Source organism: Falco punctatus (assembly GCF_963210335.1).
Source record: "Falco punctatus genome assembly, chromosome: 12".
Taxonomy (NCBI): domain Eukaryota; kingdom Metazoa; phylum Chordata; class Aves; order Falconiformes; family Falconidae; genus Falco; species Falco punctatus.
In genome coordinates, this window is record NC_137592.1 from 12,189,681 (window position 1) to 12,211,014 (window position 21,334).

Sequence of the window (21,334 nt, forward strand, 5' to 3'; positions counted from 1 at the left end):
GCTCTAGTGTAGTGCAAATTTGACTTTTACAGTCAAGGTTATTCCAAATAGTGCAAAGCATATGTGGAGGTCCATACAAAGTCAAGTACAGAGACTGTAACTGTTATCAACTTCAGCACAACAATGATTTCACTTAATGCATGTTCCAAGAATGGTATAGGACAGCAGAAAGGAATAAGAAAAACAGCCACTGCAGCAAGTAATAGCTACAACAACAAAATTAAAGAATGAAGACTGTCCTTGCCCTGCAGATGACTTCTAAACTTCAAGTGAGTTTTGTTTTTTCAGGTCTCCCCAGCCCTGATGTCAGTCTCCCCAGCAGCCTGAAAATTCACAAGAGCACTGCAAGGCACACTGTGTTACCACAGAATATCGGGTTTTAATGTACTGGGTCGCTTGAGGAACATCACTCCCCAGCTGCTGCACATGAGGAGAGCTAGTCCCACTCACTCCAGCAAAACCAAAAGCCCAAGGGAGCACCAGCCAACTCCTGAACATCCCTAGGGCTGGAGGGGCATGGGTCACAACAGCCTGGCCTCTGCCAAGGAGAGGCCACACTTCAGCACCCCAAAGCTAACAGAGATACTTGTCTCAATCTGTCCTATAGATCCGTCAAACAACAAGCTCTTATGCATTTATTCTACACAGATCTCTACTAATACCTGAGGTGGAAGAAAGCCACCCACAGAGTTTAATGCAGCTGACTGTAAAGTTTGTACCCAGCATGCTCCTACCAGGCCTCTTGTTCTTCTGAAGACCAAGGCAGAAAATGTAGTTCTCCCCTAAATACTGGGAAAAGGGATTTCCTAACATCCCGTTCTCTCCTTTAGCCTAGGATCAGCAAAAATCACATACGAACTAAAACACTGGCTGGAATTTGGTTTTTTGTCTTCTGCTTGTTTTTGATGAGACACAAACCCTGCCCATTGACAGATCTTTTCAAATTCCAGGATGTTGGTACCAAGGAAACTAACCCACTTGGAATGAAAATACAGCCAGGACTGACTTGCAGCCCTAAAGGATTTGTTCCTCCCATGTTCCCTTGCTAATAGCTCACTGAAGACAGACCACACAATTGTCTTCCATAAAGGAAAATCATCCCATTGATCCAGCTTCAGTAAAATATTAATAGCACCTACTTAAATATCTCCAGAGAGTTTCTTTTTCTTTTTTATTACAATATATAATGTAAAATTGTATTAAACAATTTTGCAATGTTTTTACTTCTGGAAGAGATTAAGTAACTGGACAGCAGTTTTAAAATATTGGCTTCCAACATAAATACTCTCTTTTTTTGCCAGCTGAGGAACCAGGACAGTCTGCACAGCCATTCAGGCATTTATCCAACTTGAATTCCCTGGGCTTTTCACTTTCCAGTAAGGAAAGAGACTTAGAGAGCACACAGACAAAGGAAACGGGTCAATCTGTGTAACCCAGATACTGGGATACGCCACAGTTGAATCCAACACATGACATGTAACCTGCAAAAAGAAAATCCCAAGAGAACTGACTTTTAACACCCCACTAGCATTTACTAGAGGCTCTGGTCCAGTTTCACAAATATACATTGTTCTACGCCAGTCCTGTAATTGCAAGTAGCCGTAAGTCTTAACATAAAAATCTTGTGCTTTAAAATCTATTCTAAACATTAACACACTAAAAAAAAACAACTGACAAACACACAATTATAAAGGATTAACAGATAATTGCATCCAAAACTCTAAGGAAGGAAAACTAATTCCCATACACCACACACTACGGATCAATTCACTTCTAATAAATATTTCTTGCTGATCTGAAGAGCAAAGTAGATTTCACTTTCTCTTAACAAAAACAAAGCTGAAACTTGAAAGGCCCCTAAACACTGTACTTATTTTACATCATATGAACCAACCCAAGCATATACTTAAAACATTAAACCTTCCCTAAAAGATACATACTTAACAAAGCCTGGTTTTGTCACAGAAGGCTGAGAAGGAAAAGCTTCATCCATCAAAGACATTTAAATAAAAATTGTTGTGCTACAGTTTTTCTTTGGAATAGTAACATGTCTTTTACATACTAAAAACTGGTTTACTTTGCTTACTAGATATTATAAAGTATCTTCATTACACTTACATGGTAATCATCTTTTCCTATTATCCATTATCACTAAAGCTACCCTGGAAAAAAATTACCACCACACAGAAGTTCATATGAGCTCTGGGAAAGGCAGTATTAAAATAACATTTGGTATGGTTCTGCAGTTATCTATTACTAGTGGCATTCAGTTATGTTTGCTCAATCCATAAACAAACAGGGCATTTTCCCTCCTGTGACCTCTGCAAAACAAAACAAAAAGCATCAGAGCTATACCTGGCTTCTTCTAAACACAGCAGGTGTCAGGCAAAATTTTGCCCACCATGACATCTCTGAAACGATTGGTGAAAATCTTGCCTGATCGCAATACCAGACGTAATTTTCTAACAAAGCTGAGATGATATACACATCCAAACAGAATCTTCCTGTTTTGTATAGCTCTACTGGCTTTATAATGGTGAGAGAAATAAGAAACAGTAAAAATTGTTTTTTAGACGAGGTAGCACACCATTGTCACTGGCTTTGCATCATAGACAAACCCCCACTGCTGCAAGGCAGTGAAAATCCAGCACTTTTGTCCTGCTGGAAGGCACTAAGGCACTTCGCATTAGCTTCAAATCTGGCCCAGCAAGAACAACTGCTGAGTAAAAAATTTGGCATTGCTGTACCATTGCTCTTTGCAAGGGACTGTGTTACACTGAGGAGGGTGAGAAATGGCAGTCAGAGCCAAATTCTGGCAAAACCCCACAGATCAAATAGCTTTTACTAGTACAGCGTGCAGTCTCTAGATACAGATTTCAGCCTTCAATAAATCTGCTCCATTTGCCTCTATTACAATTTTTCCCTAAAAGTCTGTTCAACTGCTTGTCATTTGTGAAAATGAATTGGAACTCTGAGTTACAACACCTGAAGCATCCCCTTTTACACTCTCTTATGCTATAGCTATTTTTTTCCGTTTGTCAGCCCCCCAAACAGTGCTAGAAGATAATAACGAGATCCCCCAAGACTAAATGGGGAGTGAATGAGAAATGTCTGACTACACTAGGAAGATTTAAGTACATCAGGTTTCCCTGTAGTGTTACCAAAGCCTATAAAGTATTAAGCACTAGGTATCTTTAACTACGCTGCTTCAGTAAAAGAATACATGACTAAAATTAGACAACAATACTCCTGGAAGCAACACTTATGAATGGACAAATATCATGGCTAATCCTAATTTGACCCCAAAGTCAGCTAGGCTAAATGTAAAAACTAACATTCTTTTCTCAGCCTTCCCTTTTTCTTCTTGAACTTCTTTCCCAAGCTCAACTGCAGCTAAACTAAACAGAAAAACCAGAGGGTCTAAGAGGAGCATTATCACTCCATCTACAGGTTCCAGTACAGAGAAGGAATGATAAATTTATTTTTCAAGGACCCTATCATAATCCCTACCCTGAAGAAATATTTGGAACCAATGCCACAGTCAACAGTCTACTTTTGAGAGACTTGCCACAGCATGAGACATCACCGTCTGCAGAATAGGGCTAAGGAATTTGCCACATCTTCCACAAGCTCTTACAACTATCTGCATCACATGAAAGGCCAAAACTTGCATTAGTGGATCAGCATAGAAACCTATTCATCCAGTCTAGTAAAACTAATGAGGATATTGTCAACTTCACTGGGCTGGGGTTAAGATCTAGCTTTCATAGCAGAGCCTTAAAACTACCTTAAAGCATAACATCCCAAATGATGGCCTCATTCTGCTACTGAAAGTGCAAAAGACATTAAGTTTTTAAGAGCTGACAACCCCAGAAGTTAAAACATAATGTTATTCAGTCCTATACTTGCATTTATTTCTAATATGAAAATCTACTCAAAGTGTTTCAGATTGCTATTTTGTCATGGCAGTCACAGAAGGCAAAGAAAGAAAAAGAAAAAGAAAAATCAGATATCAATCCTTAAGTATTTCAGTGGCTACATCTGTTTAGGCAGATTGTTGCACTTAATAAAATGCAGGTCACGTCATACTCTAAAGCAAATGCTAATCTGTGGCTTCAGTGTTCAGTAAGGAAGATTTGCATAGATGTTGCAAGCGTGGAACATGAGTTTGTAACGATACAGTGCAATACACCACAGGTATTACTCAGTCAGGGACTGGCAGTGGTCACTAAAATGAAACAAGAGTAAAAAAACAGTAAAACAGGAACAAAGTGAGATATACTGAGATCACATGCTAAGTTTCCAAAAATGATAGCTCAAGTGAGAAATTAGCCATGAAAAATATCTGGGAGTATTTGACATAAAAGGAAGCCGCAGTCAGCTGCTGGACACAGCACAGCAAAGAGCACTTAGGGAATCACTGGTGAGAGAGATGCTCTTCAAAGGTAGGACAGCAAGCATACTATAGGACAATCTTCAGCAACTCACTTTTGCATAGCTAATGCTAGTATTCAAGAATACAGTGTGACAAAATGCAAAATGAAAAGCTCTTTGAAAAAGTTGGTGTCATTCCTTATACAAATCAACTGAGAAAAAATGTAGTTGCTGAAAGCTCTTTGAAAGTTAAACATATGATCTGAAAAAACTGCTGAAAGATTACTTTGCATTAAGTCTTGTTGCAGATAAAGACAAAGTCTGCAATGTATCACAGCAACTCCTTTTCAGTTTGCAGGCACTTTGTAGTGACTAGCACTGGAAGTAGCTGGAGGAAAAAGGCAGGGCTGGCATTCATTGCGCATTAGCAGTTATTATTCTAAGAAGCCTCCCAGCGATCTTTTAGAGTGTAGACTATGCAAGAACATTTTCTTCTGATGAAAGATTCTTCACAGCATTAGAGATGAAGCAATAAGGATAGCCATCTGAGCCATCAAAGATGTGAGCTTTAGAATAAGGCAGCTCTCATATTACAAGCACAAGCACCATTTTTCTACAAAAAATTAATAAATTAATCAACAGCTAAACATGTAAACCATTTATTTTAACTTTTCATATATGAGTACTTATCACTATGTCATTAACGCAACATTCAAAACCACCTGTTGTGCTGGCAAAACAAAAATTGTATCTCTTGCAAAACTTTTTGGTGAATCACGTTTTTATACCCGCATCCTAGTTGTGTCATTGTCCTGGAATTTGCCAAACCAGTATGGTAATCTTGCTGCCAAAGACATAATCCCTCAGCACATTAAGTGCTTTTAACTTCACTTATGGATGGGGAATAAACTTACCAAAAGGCTATGTTACCAGCCCAAGTCACACAGAAAATTTGTGGCAGAACAAAGAACTGAAACCAAGAGGTCACTCTTCCTCCCTTCCAAATATCAGTTATTTTTCATTCATACATTCAGATAAGAAACCTGAACACAACAATGAAGGACACATAAGCACAGCTTACTTAATGCACATGACAGGAATGGTCAGCAGTTAACATCACACACGTGGAAGATAATTCAGAAAATGTAAATGCACTGCTCCATTTCGCTCAGAACATCTACTTCAATAAACACCTACTTTGCTTTAAGACCCACTATTTCATTTCAAATGCATTATCACTTTTCAGTATACTCAATTAATATGTTAGAGAAAAAACAACTTACTGAATAGCACCATCTTCCATTTAGGTAATATAAAAAGGGATCTTGAGGCTTAAGTTCAATTGCTTTGTCTAGGTGCTCCTATTAGGAAGAAAATCAGTGTCACTTTAGATGTTTGTTTGGCAAGTGTGTTTACATTCTAAGATGTTTGCTGCAAATCATAAACAAATTCAGAAATTCTCTTCTGCTGCAATTCTTTTCAAACAATGTAAATTATTTTAACTAGCAACCCCCTTCCTCATGGAGGAAAACCACAAGCAAAATTATTTAGCAACTTTGCACACAATGCAGGAATGCACGCTGTATTTAGAACATGACTAAGCAGCTCTAAAGTTCAAAGAACTCAAGAACTGTGGTCTTAAAAAGGCTAACCACTTCAATTAAATTAGTTTTATTTACAGTTAGTATTAGGAAACTGTCACACACCGCATCACTGAGAAAGCAACCACTCTTTGATAGATCTTTCATGCCAGCACCCATCATCCGAGAGAAAGCATAGCCTCTTCCACCTTGGAATGTGACTGTCCCAACGAAACAGTACATGACACAACAAACTGTTACCATAATGTGGAATTCAGAAAATAAAATGGTTCTGTTTATAGTGAAACCGTAAAACCTAGAAGGTACTGATGAGGTGCTTCTTCCAAAACCATTTTCATTACAGGTCATGAGTATCTTTATTTCTCTAATTTACTAAAGAAAGCTCTTATTGCTCAACGTAAGCTTGGAGAAAAAAAAGAAATGTGTTATTTCACCCCTAACTACTATTTGTCTCTCAAAATAAATTTAACTACCAAGGCTTCTTTTCCCCCCCACCAGTTATCTTTGTTTTTCTAATTAACCCAGTCACTAAAATATCTGTCACACACATTTAAGAGCTTATTATTCAGACATTTTGTCCACAAACTATTCAGATAGGAGCTATGTTTTCATGCTATTATTTTCCCAAATCCTTAACATTTCCAAATGTTTCACATTGATTCCGGTAATTACTTGTGAAGAGGAAAACCTCCCTGAGAAGGCTACTGCTAACACTGTGGGCTCTTTTTAAACTCCATCCTTAAACAACGGCAGCACTTGTGTTATTTGTCATTTTCCCTTCGTTCCCAGCTTGTCCCAGTGCTTGGAGCTTAGCTCACTTGGCACAGCTCAGATGTAATTAATGCTCTCTCATAGGAAAGCTCTCAACGCTGCAAGCCCTTACACGGACATGATGTGATGGGGACCCATCCTGGCCCTCCTGGGGAAGTGGAACACATCTGCTGCCTCTCGTTGACAGGTAGAAAGGGAGGACATGGGCCCAGAGGGCAAGGGATGGAAAGCGCCTGAGCAACGCCAAGGACAAGGAGCAGGAGAGTAGCACATATAACACAAACTGTTGACTCTTCAAAAACACAATTACTTTTGAAAGGACATTGTTAAAACAAGCATTACTTTTTAGGGGTGGCATGAAGGATGATTGCAGAGCTGTGTTAGTTCAACACTTAATAGTTCCTATGTTTCTATTTTCTAAACTGAATTGTTACTCCCTTTTCCTCCCCAATTTTGACTACAAATTAAAAGAGAAATCTTAGTGCTGTTCCCAGAATCCTACCTCAATTCTTAAATTTTGTAAGCATATAATCTATTCACATACATAAAAAAAACTTTTTCACTTTAAGATCATCACAAAAATAGACCTGTGAGGCTGAAATACTGCATTGGAAAAGTCTGTCTTTGATACTATATAAGGAAATAATTTAAAGGAATAGCTTAAAAAAACCCAAAAACCTACAAAAACATACCTTAAAGAGATAACCATTCCTGATTTTGTTTTGTACACTTTCAAACTGAGACATATAGCCACACATAATTGCAAACCTGAGAGGGGAAAAGAAAAACACACACACATACTTTTTGTGATTGAAATAAACCTTTGAATCAAATTACAAAATATTTCAATACCTAATTCACAGATTAAGACCTGTTTTTCTTCCATCTTGATGGCTGGATAGAAGTTTGGCATGGGCCGTACATATTAAGGTACAGACAAACAAGACAAAACGACAATGGAAACAAGAAGTTTAAATGACATTGTTAGGGCTGTCAGTGAAGTGAAAAAACGGATTTCTTCTTGAGAATTTCCACTATTCAATTCACACTGTGACACTTCCAGGCTGGCTCCAGCACTGACAGCAGTGTAACTGGACACACTGTGCTCTGCATTGCAATGCACCGGGAAAATGAACACCATCAGCCACGGTACCTCACACAGGAAGGCAAATCCTCATGGTGTGCTCAGCAAGAAGCTGTGCAGACCTCAAAAATCATTCACCGTCATCTTTTATCCTTCTTATGCACCTTGGTGCATGTATGCACCTCTAGTGCTCTTAATATCTTTAAAATTTTATAAAAACATACCCACACATTCTGCTCTAACATGATCACTACTGCTATTACTGCTGCTAAGATTATTATTATTATCATTACTATTATTATTATAAATCAGAGACAATGACAGGGATAAAAGAAATGTGAGATCATTTCTACAAAAAATTTGCATTGTTAAGCAGGTATAACTGATAATATTTTCAGAGGTCCCTACCTATAAAGAATCAGGTTTCCTAAGCAACACTATCTTATTGACACCCTGCCTAATTTCTATTGCTTTTTCCTTATTACTTCAGCAGCTATAGAACCTACCATACATAAGGAATCTCTTGCACAGATGTCAACTGTACTTTCTTTGGACCCATTTTCTTTGGCATTAAGACAACTTTACATTTCTGTATAGAACTAACAGAACTACAAAAGATATATTTAAGCAGCATAAACTAATACAGATTATTTCTCTAGATTTTTCAGACTTCTGCTTTTGTATTAAAGATTTTACAATGCAATATCAAAAAAATTAAACCTTAAAGAGGGAAATCAAGTTGAAGTCCAGAGAAAAACATGAGAGTTAGGCAAGAAATTGATGGAGTTAATTATGGTAACAGACCTGCAATCTGTAATAGCACATCCCGTTTTTAAGCATTACTAAACCTCAGCTTTCTTGAATGTCTTTCCATAATGTAATTATTCAAGCTCCAGTGAATCCCCATTAAAATGTCACCACTACCATAACCATAGAAATTACTTTATTGCTTACAGCAATACCTAATGGTTTTACATTAGAAATATTCATGCTACAGGTTGTTGCGTTTTCAGTCAGTGAGTGTTCCCAGGTAAGGCATGCGTGTCGGCACAACAGCGGTAGCTGAATTTCTAAGAGCTGCAGACAGACTGTCAAACACTGTTGAGCAGGATGTGTGTTGTGACCAGTGTGCACCGAACAAAATCCAGCTAATGGCACCACTGCTTCTGACAGCTAAGGCTGCAGGGGGAGCGCGTTTCATATGGGAAAGGGCTGCGACTGGGGGAAAAAGCAAGGGGTGGGGGTCAGGAAAGTTCAGGTATTTAGAAAGAGGGGGAAGGTACTGAAAACTTTATTAAGCTGAAGTAACTCAGGCAACATTTCCCCTACTGCTTTCACTCATTAAGTGCTAATCAGATAAACTCAGCATACCATAGCTAAACGGATTGCTGCTACAAAAGAAAACAATGAAAAGCGAACAAGCTAATCCAGCATCTTGCAGTATTTCTCTGTCTGAGCGTGACAAGAAAGAGGGTCTTAGTTTAAACCAGTTCAAAGAAAAACTTCCACTTACAGCTAAAATCTCTGGGGAGGGAAATCCCAATAAATTTTTCACTGAATGAAAAATAAGCCAACATACTAACTTTAAATACGAAAAAATAAGAATGTCCTTCATGTATTAGTGTTGGGTTGTTTTGTTTTTACTCCTTTTTATACTTTTGAAGTGGGCTAAGCCGGCAATTGGTATAAATCAATTATTTAATTTTTGGAGTTCTATGGTATTTCAGATATTCATTTCCTTTCTAAAAAAAAAATATATATATTTTTTTTTTCCCCAGAAAATATTTTTAGGCATTTTAAATAATTTTCAAAAAGTTTTTTTAAGAAGCGCAAAGTTTATTTTCACTGATGCAAAGGGTAGCATTAATCATAGATCCACAGAATGGTTTGGGTTGGAAGGGACCTTAAAGACCATCTAGTCGACCCCCGCACCACGGGCAGGGACACCCCCCACCAGCCCAGGCTGCTCCCAGCCCCATCCAGCCTGGCCTTGAACGCTGCCAGGGATGGGGCAGCATCTCTGGGCAACCTGTGCCACCAACAATCAGAGGAAACGAGGATGGAACTAAGCAGAGATGCTGCCATCAGGTCCTTGTCATTCAGTCCACGTTCCCCGGTGGCCTCCGGCGGGGGGGGGGGGGGGGGGGGCAGCGCGGGGTCCCGCAGCCTCCCGCTGCCTTGTCACCTGCCCCACCTCGTGGTGACACCCGGGCACAGCAGGCACCCCGGGGCACCGGCCTCTCACAGCGCCTTTACATCGCCACCTTGTGCGCTATTAGAAAAATTAGGAGGGGAGAAATAAAAAAATTGCCATACAATAACGTGCAAATGTCCTGTGAAACGGGTGCAAGGTACGTGCTTCTGTTAGAGGAACGGCTGCTGGCTGCCTGCAGGGCCACCGCCTGCCTCACGCCCTCTGAATGCCAAGGTTAAAATACGGCTCGGACCTCCGTGGAGAAAAATCACAGAGAAAACCGTACCAACAAGGCGCTGCAGGGAAGTGACCCAACGCTGCTCCCACGTAACATCAAACACCAGCCACAGACATGTCAGCTAAACAATGATCATGATATCATCTAAATATCATCTAAAGAATGATCATAATCTCACTAGGACAGAGCACTTCTGTTAACACAAAAAAAATTAAAATATTGCCAGGTGGAAGAAAAGTTACCCCCACAAGCATACAGATCAACCATCCACAATTAATGCTCCTTTTCCAAGTACAATTAACCTAACGCAGTAATAAGCCAGCACCACGTCCCTTTGCTACAAGCGATGTCTCTGAAACTCAGACTTGCAAGAAACAGCAGTCGACAGCACTGGATGCCAAGTGCCTACGCAGCCCTCACGTAGAGGGGTCCAGATCAAGGTGAATTAAGGTTTTCCCTTCTGGTGTTCCAGAATTTCTACACATATTCAGACACAGTAAAACTGTAAGGACCATACTTTACCTGCTGCAAAAAGAAGAACAGAGGTTGATCCAGAAAATTTTATCAAGTCTGTTTGCAAGCAATCCGAACTTTAATATCAAAAATGCAGAGTTGCTACCAACACAGACTCTGGCAACCACAGTTTATCCCATATGAGATGGATTTACAGAAGAGATTTAAAGCTTCAAATTAAGATAAAGCCACAATAAGACACTCAAATATAGCAACTTTTACTTTTTCCCTAACAAATTTCACAGGGCCAAATTCAGAATTAACATCCATCTTGCCAGGCTTGTTCCTCCCTCTTCCATATCCCCTTCCATGTATCCCAACTCTAAAAAAAACCTAAAAAAACTCTAAAAAAAACCATGTAGACTTTGGAAATGTGTGGGTACAGGGCTTACATTTAGAACTCAAGGTCTCCCTTTTAGAGGCCTAGTATGAACAGAAAAGTTTTTAATTGCCATTGGTATGACTTTGTAAACAGGAGGAAAGTTTGTGATATTTACTAACAACCAAATAATTTAATTCATCTGTGTTATACCTATTTTTCACTCCTTCCTCGTCACGTTTGGCATGTAAGATATTATGAGTATAGACTAACTAATGTGTGGGTAACACAAAAACAATCCAGCGAAAAGAAAGTTCATTTCCATTCTGGTTCTGAATGCATTCTTGCATCTCCCCATCTCTGCACAGCTCAGTCCTGTGCTTCCCATTTTATTTCTTAGCCATCAACTCACTCACTCACCAGTTTCACGCACTTATGTATTCTGACAGTCTCTGCAATGCAGCCAAGACCCTCAGGCTTTCTTTTTAATCCAGCTTCAATGAGATATCAATTCCTATGCAGGGAGATTTTGCAATTATATGACTGTTTACGACGCCTGTTGCATTACTCTTCCAGAGATCACAGTTTGGCATACTTCAAACTGTATCGCTTCCCTTCCATGGTATTTCATCTCTAAAAATTCATCTGACGCTAAGTTTCCGTGCAAAAGTAAAGTATCAGTTTGCTATCACCTTCCTCAGGCTGGTGAGGGTATGGGAGCAGTGGCTAAAAATGTGAAAGACTGCCAATATACAGAGTAAAATGCGCCAAGGTGCAAAGTGAAGTGTTTAGGTGGGCTTTGTTTTGTTTTCTTTTTTTTCTTCTTCTTCTTCTTGGAATATAACTGAGCATACACTGTAGAAATTGGCAGAAATATAGTTTTTAATATAAAAAAATTCACCAAAGCACTGCAGCTGAGCTCCAGGGAAACATCAGATGTAGGACACACTTGCGTAGGTGACGCTTGCAAAAACATGGGAACCAAACCAGTATTCTAGTTTAAAAAAAACACAGAAGTAAGGACATATAAGAATTCTGGCTTAGTAATTTATTGCAACACATACAACATACCAAAACAAGGAAAAATGCTGCTGTTAATGCATTTTCACAGAAGTTCACCAGTAGAACACGTGGATGCCATTTTCTGCATTTCTGGGGTTGTGGAACCCACAACTGTGTTAAATTTCTGTGTTCCAGAAATGTAACTTTTATTTGTTGTAGCAGACATTTTTAATCATTATAGGTGCAAACACAGTCTTGAAGATACTGGTAAGATAGAGTCTTCAGAAATGTGGAAACAGAGTGAAACAATAGCTTTCAGAGATGGTAATACAAAAATTCTCCCTGACAGAAATGTATTAGGGGTCTAGATTGCCAGTACTACTTCCTCTGTGACTATTCTGGTAAAAAATTCACAGTAAATAGATCTTTTCACATTTCATACCCACCTCCTTTGCACTTGCATAAGGGTGCTGAAGTGTTTCACCAATGCACTGCTATTTCAATAACTTTTTCCCTGGGGGTGCATGATACTCCTTCTCACAGGCTGGACTACAGACCTAAGCTCAGTCCCTTGCAAAGGGCTACTGTCATGCAAGTGCCAACATCTGATATCTTGCTTCAGGGGAGAGGGAAACACAGAGAAGAAAGATCAACAGATTGAGAACTTGGAGAAGAGACTACAAATGCCCTGAGGCATTGCAACAACATTTCTGAACTGGAATATTCCACTGACCTGCCCTATGGAAAAGAAAAAAAACAAACCAAAAAAACCCACCCAAAACCCAACCACCAACCCAAACAAACAACCCTCCACTAGACTGTGATTTCTTTTTTTTTCCCCATGAAAAGTGACTTTCATCAGACCTAATCCCTAACCCCAGCAACCACACAGTCCTAATGCGTGACCTACCACTATTCTCTCTCTTATTTAAATGCTCTAACCAGAAATACACAAGAAACTATAGATCCCCCTGATCCACTTCCTACAGAACAAGTTACAGCTTTTCAGAAATGCCTTCTGAATTTGCCTTTCTATATTTGAAATTTGAAATTATTTTTACCAAAATAATTATGTAATTTAAGGATTATTGACTAAGGTTAAGCATAATTAATTAAACAACATAAAATAAATTGGACAACAAAGATTGCTGTAAAACTTTTTTGGTCTTCCCATGAATCAAATGCAGGGCAAATAACTACTAACCCGAACCCTTGTTATAGCAAGTTTTGACTCAAAGTATTTCTGCACAAGGTATCAACTGCTGAAAAATAAGACTGTATAACAGGAACAGATGCTTCTAGCTTCTAGGTTATTTGTCTCTTCTAAGTCTAATTAAGGGATAATTAAGGGCAGAAAGATGCATGGTATGGATTTAATTTTAAAAGTTGTCAGTAGTATGATAATACTGTACAACATATTCAGTAATTTTAAAGAGTTTTGTTTCACCAGAGAATTATTTTTAAGCCATTGCACCTATAAATCTGACAAATTATCCATTATAATTCTGTTACTGAGAGTACACAACACATTCATTTCTTTGTGGGATGTTTCTGTAAAATCTCTTTGCACGTACACGCCACCTAATATGAAAGCTCTTCCATAAGAACTGTGTTTTTCCTGCTTCTGCATAGCTCCCCACATTCCTGCAAATACCCAAGTTATACGCATTTAAGAACCTGACTTTATCGTGCTGGGTACTAATACCTCTTAAGCTTAAAAATTATTCCATTGATTGAATCCCAGGAGAAACATAATCCCGGTTGCATCAAAATAGTAATTGACTTTCTTAAGAACCGTCTTCTGAGCAGTTCTTTATGCTGAGAGACTTTACCATCTTTTGCTTGCAAGACACATGAGTTAAAAGTTTCTACATTTCTGAATACTTTCTTTGTGTAGAAACACAACTTTCTAAATTTCTGAATACTTTGTAGCTCTCAGGTAATACAAAACACCTTCTGGTGAGATACTCCACTGTTACACACAAGCCTCACAGTATGTATGTCTAGACTTCCTCACTGCAACACGCTCTGCCTGGGACTATCACTTCTTTCAGTTTTGTATATCTAGTACAGCAAGTCCACTCAGAAGTCTAAGCCATACTAGCAAGTCAAAGATTCCCTAAACATCAGGTCTAGCCCAGGCACAAGCTTAGCACAAAGCGAACGTAGGGGTCGACATTTTGAACTAGTCTTGGAAATGAGTAACAAATACCTACAACTAACGAAAGCTAATATGATTTCTATAATTATATCCTTCTCCATTTTTTTGCTTACTAATACAGGTCAGCCAAAACACCCAAGTAAGTTCTAATTATTCATGTAATCAACAAAGCCAATTCATTCTCTTCTGCAGTGTTCCCTCTCAGCGAGGGACTGTCAGCTCTAGAATCTGCTTCCATGGACAACCCTGGGCTTGTGAAACTTGTTTCTGTGCTTCTGAGCAACCCACATGCACATGACAGAAAAGTTTTAGGGGCAGGTGTGGTTCAGGGGGAGTCTTCACTTAAAATTACTAGGTTTTCACTTGATAACCTCACTCAAATCTAAATGAAACACATGCTGTGTGACTCCTATTAGCAGGTCAGTTTTATAGAGTAGCCCAAACTTAACAGCAGCACTAAGTTTGTGGCAAACGAACCAAAGCTCAGTGCAAAGAATGATCTTTCAAAGCAAATGTCATGAACGTTGTCCACATCTAGTAACCTCTCTGTTCTTTGCAAAACCTGTACCAAGTCCTCAGCAAAAAAGGAAGTGTGGGGTTCTGGGCAACAGCAGAAAAGCCTTCTGGACCTCTTCCAAACTCTTGAAGAAAAAAAAGAGCAACGACCCCCCCACAAACTTTAAAACTCACTTGTTTTGCAAAAGAACTTAAAAGTGATTGTCAGTTTTAAATAAAAGCACTATTAACATGCCTCTACATTTTGTGTTTTCTGTAATCATAAAGCTGTAAAGCAATGCCATCTGAAGCAACTATAGCACCAAATTGTTCACACAGCACTTCCAATTAAAATCCGGACAATAAAGATGCTCCATGGTCCAAGATGAGCTGTGAGGATTCACGGCTATCAGCTGGGAATCACTGACCCACAAAAAGATTTTGTTTGAGGCTTGTGAAAAACAAGAAGGCCTACAAGTGGCTGATGCCAACTTTTGCATGCAAGTTCCTTCACAATTTGAATCATTGACATGGGTTGAAAAAAGCAACAAGTCACTCAGAATATTTACTCTGCCTCTCTTTAGGGTGGTCATACAAATAATAACAGGTTACAGCTATGTTTTTGCTTTCCAGTGTTTCCATTTCCTTCCGTTTTTTAGAGGTCACCATTCAAAAAATCTGAAGGTTTTTTGATCTCATTGGCAACTACAATATTAAGTATGATCACATGTTTTCAAAAATCTGGATTTAGATATGAAAATTATTCACAGCTGCAAAAGTTCATTACCCAAATCAACTGACTACTTCAAGATAATTTGCTCTGTTGTTTCTGCATATATTTTATCACATTTAATTTGACAATGAATATTGGCTATTTGTCAGCATTCTGATCAGTAATTTGGCCACTTTGATTGTTGATATACTTCACGATACTGTTTTATAAAAAAATACAGGTGATCTACTAAGAAGATAAATGGCATTTTTTTGTTCTTAACCGAAGTAAATATGAAAAGTAAGGCAAGACAGCTGAACTCTAGGCCTACATTAGCAAGAGTTTGCTCATGGGACCATTCTGTTAAATTATCCGGCTGGAGACAAAAGATACATTCTACTTCTCAAAGAGTTTATAGAACTCCCATGAAACAGGAAAAACCCTGCTCTGGAAAAGGGATGTTTTTGCCAGTAGAACTCCATCTGCACTAGTCCTTTACTGGAACAGTTATGTCAGTCAGGGTGTGACAAAAATGTATTTATGTGGTAAGCAGAGCTTTTCAGCAGCAGGGATAAGCTTCAAACTTTCAAAGATGTCTATTGCCCTAATCCTTGCTTGACAGGCTAAACCATTAAAATGTGCCATGCTATAAAGCAAAACACAGCAGCAAATGACCCTTTTTGCTGCAGAGGAAATAATTTTAAAGACTAGTTCAGCTCCAGTGAGGTGTTCTCTATTGACTTAAAAATCCAAAAGTAATTGACACTAAAAGAGAAAATCAAAGCACACGGCTAAGCTAAGAATATTGGATGGGTGCTAAAGAGATATATAGATATATATGTATCTCAGAGCTGGATGGCATATTTAAAGATCTACGTATCAGAAACACTAAATACAAACTGAATTGCAACTTACAAGAGACATTAAGAGGCACTAAGAAAAGCTGCTATAATCACAGCAGAAGTAAAAGAAACAGAAGTGAAAGTATAGAACAATTAGGAAGGAGGAAATAATGACAAAAGATGAAAACAACAAGGGTGAATTAAATCTCTTCTTCACTTATATTTCCCCCTAACCCCCAAGGGTTAACTGTAAGTAGAGAGCAAGGAACAGGACCAGGGAAAGAACAGACCTATCATTTAATCCTCACTCATTTAGTAAGCCATGATATATTAAGCAGTTTAAGAGAACATCAGAAATAATGCATGAGTGGACAATATAGATAGCAGCTATACCAAACATGAGTTAAAACCTCAGATGTGCCAATAGGAAATATCAAACCCCCTCAGAAATAAGAAAGTGCAGATTAGCAAGAAATGAACCAAAACTTTCCTTAGTCAAGGTCAGAAAGGTAGCTAATACAGAATGAGAAACTTATATGAAAAACAAGAAAACTGTTCAACAAACAGATGGGCTTATCTTACACAGGCTAAGATTATTTACCTTATACAGCTTCAGAAAATTTTACGTTGGCAGAGAGATGAAAAGGAAGGATTTTGGTCTGAGACAGCATTGCTTTCACACTGAGCCTGCTTTCGTGCTGAGATGCTCAACTGCATATCGGATCTCCTATTACAGTCAATGGAAAGCCTGTTCAATTCACAGGTCCCCACCCTGGACACAGGTGCCTATTGCCACTGGAGATGCCCTAGGGCTTCCCACCACTTCCACCTGCCGGCCTGCAAGGGTGCAGACCCCCGGAGGTCCTGTGTGTTGTCTGCCATACCATCCAAATACCCTGGCACATCGAATGGCACATTCTGCCTATCAACTCTCCATCCCCTGTAAGCGGAGGATGAGTCCCTCATTCACATGTAGATACATATAATGGAGACAGTCAATCTGGAGCGGGGTACTGCCCTTCATCGCTGAACTTAGGTAAAACTGGCAAGCCATTCTTCTTTAAGTGACCACCTGTTAGTAATCCCAGTATTTTTGTGTAAGTATTTGTTCTAGTTTTTCATTTTTGTTTTCTCTCTTATCATCCTTTTTAACTATGGATTTCATATTACTTTTACATATTATTTCTTCATGCCTTAATTGTATTGCACTGTTTTCTGTTTACACAGTCTTATCTACTTATGATTTTAGGCAAAATTCTGTTTGCATACAACTTTGAGAGCACAGTTTTCTACCGGGAAGATTTCCTGAAGTCTTATTTCCTGTTCATGGGGATTAACATGTAAAATAATGTTTAGCCAGACTCAAACAATCAGATCTGACATACAGCTGACCACCAAAATCTCCTGGGTAATGCAGAAAGACCCAGCAGAAAGGAAAAAGGCAAACATAGTTGCTATCTACAAAAAAAGGAAAGGAAAGGACAGGTGTTACAGACAAACCAGCCTAAGCTTTCATTCCTAACATTCCAAGATAAATTACTCTTTCTGTCAGTGCAGAAGCATACAAAACAGTTACCACAAATTTGTCATGAACAAACAGTATCAAACAAATACATTTTTCTCTTCTGACAAGATAAATAAGCCTGGAATATCAGAGGAATGCAACAACTGGGACAATTTGACCTTTATGTGGCTTTTGACTTTATCCTACCTGATGTTCCTCAAAGTCTAACCATGGAAATATCATCTAATCACCTGTAGAAATGGTTGCAGAACTGGGTTTGTGGAACACCTATAATGATGCACAGGTTCACACGAAGTTTTGTGCTGGGTTCATTATCTTCCAGTAATTTCTTTAATGAAGTCAACGATTTCAAAAACCCCACAAAATAACAAAATACATGTAAAATAAAATTATAATCTGGGAGAGGATGTAAGCATTTACATACATAAATGACCTCAATGAACTTGGGAAATGGCCTGAAACCAACACAAAATCAATGAAATGTGTGTAAAGTACCAAGGAATTAAAAAGAAATGTACATTTACAAAACAAGTCCATCTGGTTAAGCAGCAACACAGCAGAAAAGGATCTACTGGAACCACAGACTGAAACAGCAGCTGGCAGGCTAGACAAAAACATACAAACATCTGCCTGGAGCATGGAAGTCCATTCTGCCCAGTAGTCAGGGCCTCAGAGTGGCATAACCAGTATGGGGCATCACACTTTCAAAATCATGCATCAAGTCAGAAAGACTTGAGAAAAGAAAGACAAGAAAACAAAATATTAAGAAAAAAATATTATATCAAACTATTCAAATCTGTGGTATCCATCTATACCACTAGAAAGCCACCACTTTAACAGTAACTGATAAACCCCTCAAATTCATTTGCAACCCAGATACAAAAAGGATGAAAACTGTAAACGATACAGAAATCCACTGTCTGTTACAAGAAGCGGTAGCTCACAAAATGTAAGATTTTCCTCTTAAACCTCTCAAAGAGGCTTTCTGAGCTAACCTCTGGAACCTCGTCTTACACTCGTCATTCTTCCCTTGCTAGACGTGCCTGCCAGTACAGGATTTCACATCTGAAGTCCAGCAGACCACCTACCTCTCCCTGAACAACATGTAAGCTTTTATCAGCAGTTTCTGCCAGTGAAGTATTTATACTAGGAGATTTTGTAAGTCTTGTGGGCTGGGGAGGAAGCGGGAGGGCAAGACTTGTGCTTGCATGTGATTTTGTGGTTGCTTATACACACAGCTCTAGCTGAGATAAACACCAGCATTACCCTGAAGAAGTGACCATAGCTGTGGACAGGCAAACAGCTGAAATGGCTGTAAATTGCTTTCAGCAGGTGTTCAAGCTGTGGGCTTCAAATCATCTCGCACTGCAGAGTGATGCTCAGATGATCCTCTTTTGTTAGTTTTGCTGTCATGGTGGCAACCTCCAGCTGATAGGAATTAACAAACAGCTGGGCAAAGGCTCCTGTCTCAAGCTGCCACATTATAGACACCTGGGACCTAGGCTTCACCTCCAGGCAGGCAGCAGCATTACTTCCAAGATACGGGAAAGAGCAAATGAAAATCTGTCTGTGATGGTGAAGCTTAGTCAAGATTCCCACAGCACACCACTTCTAGTGCCCCACTGCTACAAAGTGAGTGTTTGGATCACTAGTTGTTATAAACAGAAGGAAAAAAAGGATCAGAGAAATACGGTAACACTCATGAACACAGTGTGGAACAATAACATAGCCATCTTTGAAGATGGAGACAAAGACCAAGCCAAAGTGTCACCTAATGAAATGAAATATCTTTGTCTAATCAAGTACCTAAACCTGAGCTAGCTGACATGTGTTCACTTTATTGGCAATGGAAATGCTGTCAGCTGAACCTCGGGAGAAATTCTTCTCACCCCATTACAGATGGGCAAAATGGATTCAGATGAACTGCACTCCAGAAGTGGCTGCTTCTTTTTAGATTGTGAAGGGAGTCTGGGATAAAAGGATTTGGTTTAGATATGTAAAAGTTAAGTGAGATCTCATCCTACATGTGTAATGACAAGATTAATGAAGAACACAGAAGCCAAAATGGAAAGGAAAAGTTAACAATATTAGAAAAGAAATCAGGAGCTCAGTAAAACTGATTAATGAAATATTAAGGTGAGGAATACAGCTAGAACACAGCAGAATTATCTTCTCCCTGATAACATTGATTTGATAAAAAATATTTATATTTGCGGAGTTTGTTAGACCTGGCAAGGTCTACAAAATTAATCCAAGTGCCAAGTTTGGAGGAAAATTATACGATAAAACTAAAAAAAGAGAAGTTCGCTGAAGCTTCCATAGTCTATTTTTAAGTATTAGAATGCAGGTAATTACAAGCAAAAGAAAGGACAAAATACGATGCTAAATTACATTATTTTGTGAAGTGTTGAAAGAGAAGGTAAATGGAAAACTATGACTTCTCTGAGCAATAACATACTGGTTTAAGCAAATACTCCCTTCTACATTTCATGGTATGTACTGGAGTATGGTTATTGAGTTGTTTCACATGCTATAGTAAATGCTTTTACAGAATACTTAGACCTTTCTAGCTGCTACTGATGATAACTGAGTTCCATAAAACCATGAAAAAATATTAATGAATAATTTATTAAATTGATGTCAAACTGTAGCATGATAAACGTCACTTGCTGTGAGTGCTATTTGAAGCCAAAGACAACTGGGGTTTTTTTGTTGGATTTTATAAATATAAGTTTTCAAAAATGCACACATTCTCAAACTTACCACTGGTGACTCTCAGCACTCCTGGCATCCAGCTGAACAGCCTTTTCAGCTTTGATCTTTCCTGTAAAAGGAATACAGTATATTAAAAGATTCATTGTACTCTTCCATGTTCTAGGCAACTCTCAAAATGAAGCAACCTGATGCACTTAGCTGCAAAGAAGAAACCAGTTCTTCATTTAGATGGACAATGTAACGACCTGGCTTTACATTATTTACACATCCATACATACATATGTGCATCTATATATATATATGTATATGGGTGCAATTTTTGTATTTTCCTTTAAAATCCAGTTCAGATGCAGCTAAACCAGGGAAGGATTGGACTGGACTGCCAAAAGAGGCCATGTTGTCTAACACTGAAGACCCTTAAAAGCTGGTTAGAGAAGCACCTGTCAGAAGAGCCAGCGAAACAGTTTCCTGCCTTGGGTACAGAAATGAACTAGTTGAAGTTCCTTTCCAGCACAAAGACTTACATTAAGTACTACTTTTAACTGAATAAAGATGACAGTAGGTGATTTGATCAAACCCATGCTCCCAGTAAGAAGTTCAGATAAGATGCTTGCTGTTTGCAAAGTCTCAGCTGCAACCAATTAAACCACACTGACATTTCTGTATTGCAAGTTAACTTCATAAAATAAAAGAACAGCATACACAGTCATCCAACCCAGTGGAATGAAAAAAACCATGAAAATACTGCCAGCTCCCCCACAGTCACAATCCCTCTGCATCACTTCCAA

General features: G+C 38.8%; 1 protein-coding gene across 2 annotated transcripts in view; it reads right to left on the reverse strand.

The window, feature by feature from the left end:
• The window catches only part of RMDN2 (regulator of microtubule dynamics 2), a 48,751-nt gene that overhangs the window by 16,177 nt on the left and 11,240 nt on the right, over nt 1-21,334 (reverse strand). For both annotated transcript variants that reach the window (XM_080408942.1, XM_080408943.1), the window contains exons 5-7: nt 20,595-20,655; nt 7,439-7,514; nt 5,658-5,735 (exon numbers count right to left, since the gene is read on the reverse strand). In XM_080408942.1, coding sequence (XP_080265068.1) covers nt 5,658-5,735; nt 7,439-7,514; nt 20,595-20,655 — 215 coding nt within the window. The remainder of the gene's footprint in view (nt 1-5,657; nt 5,736-7,438; nt 7,515-20,594; nt 20,656-21,334) is intronic.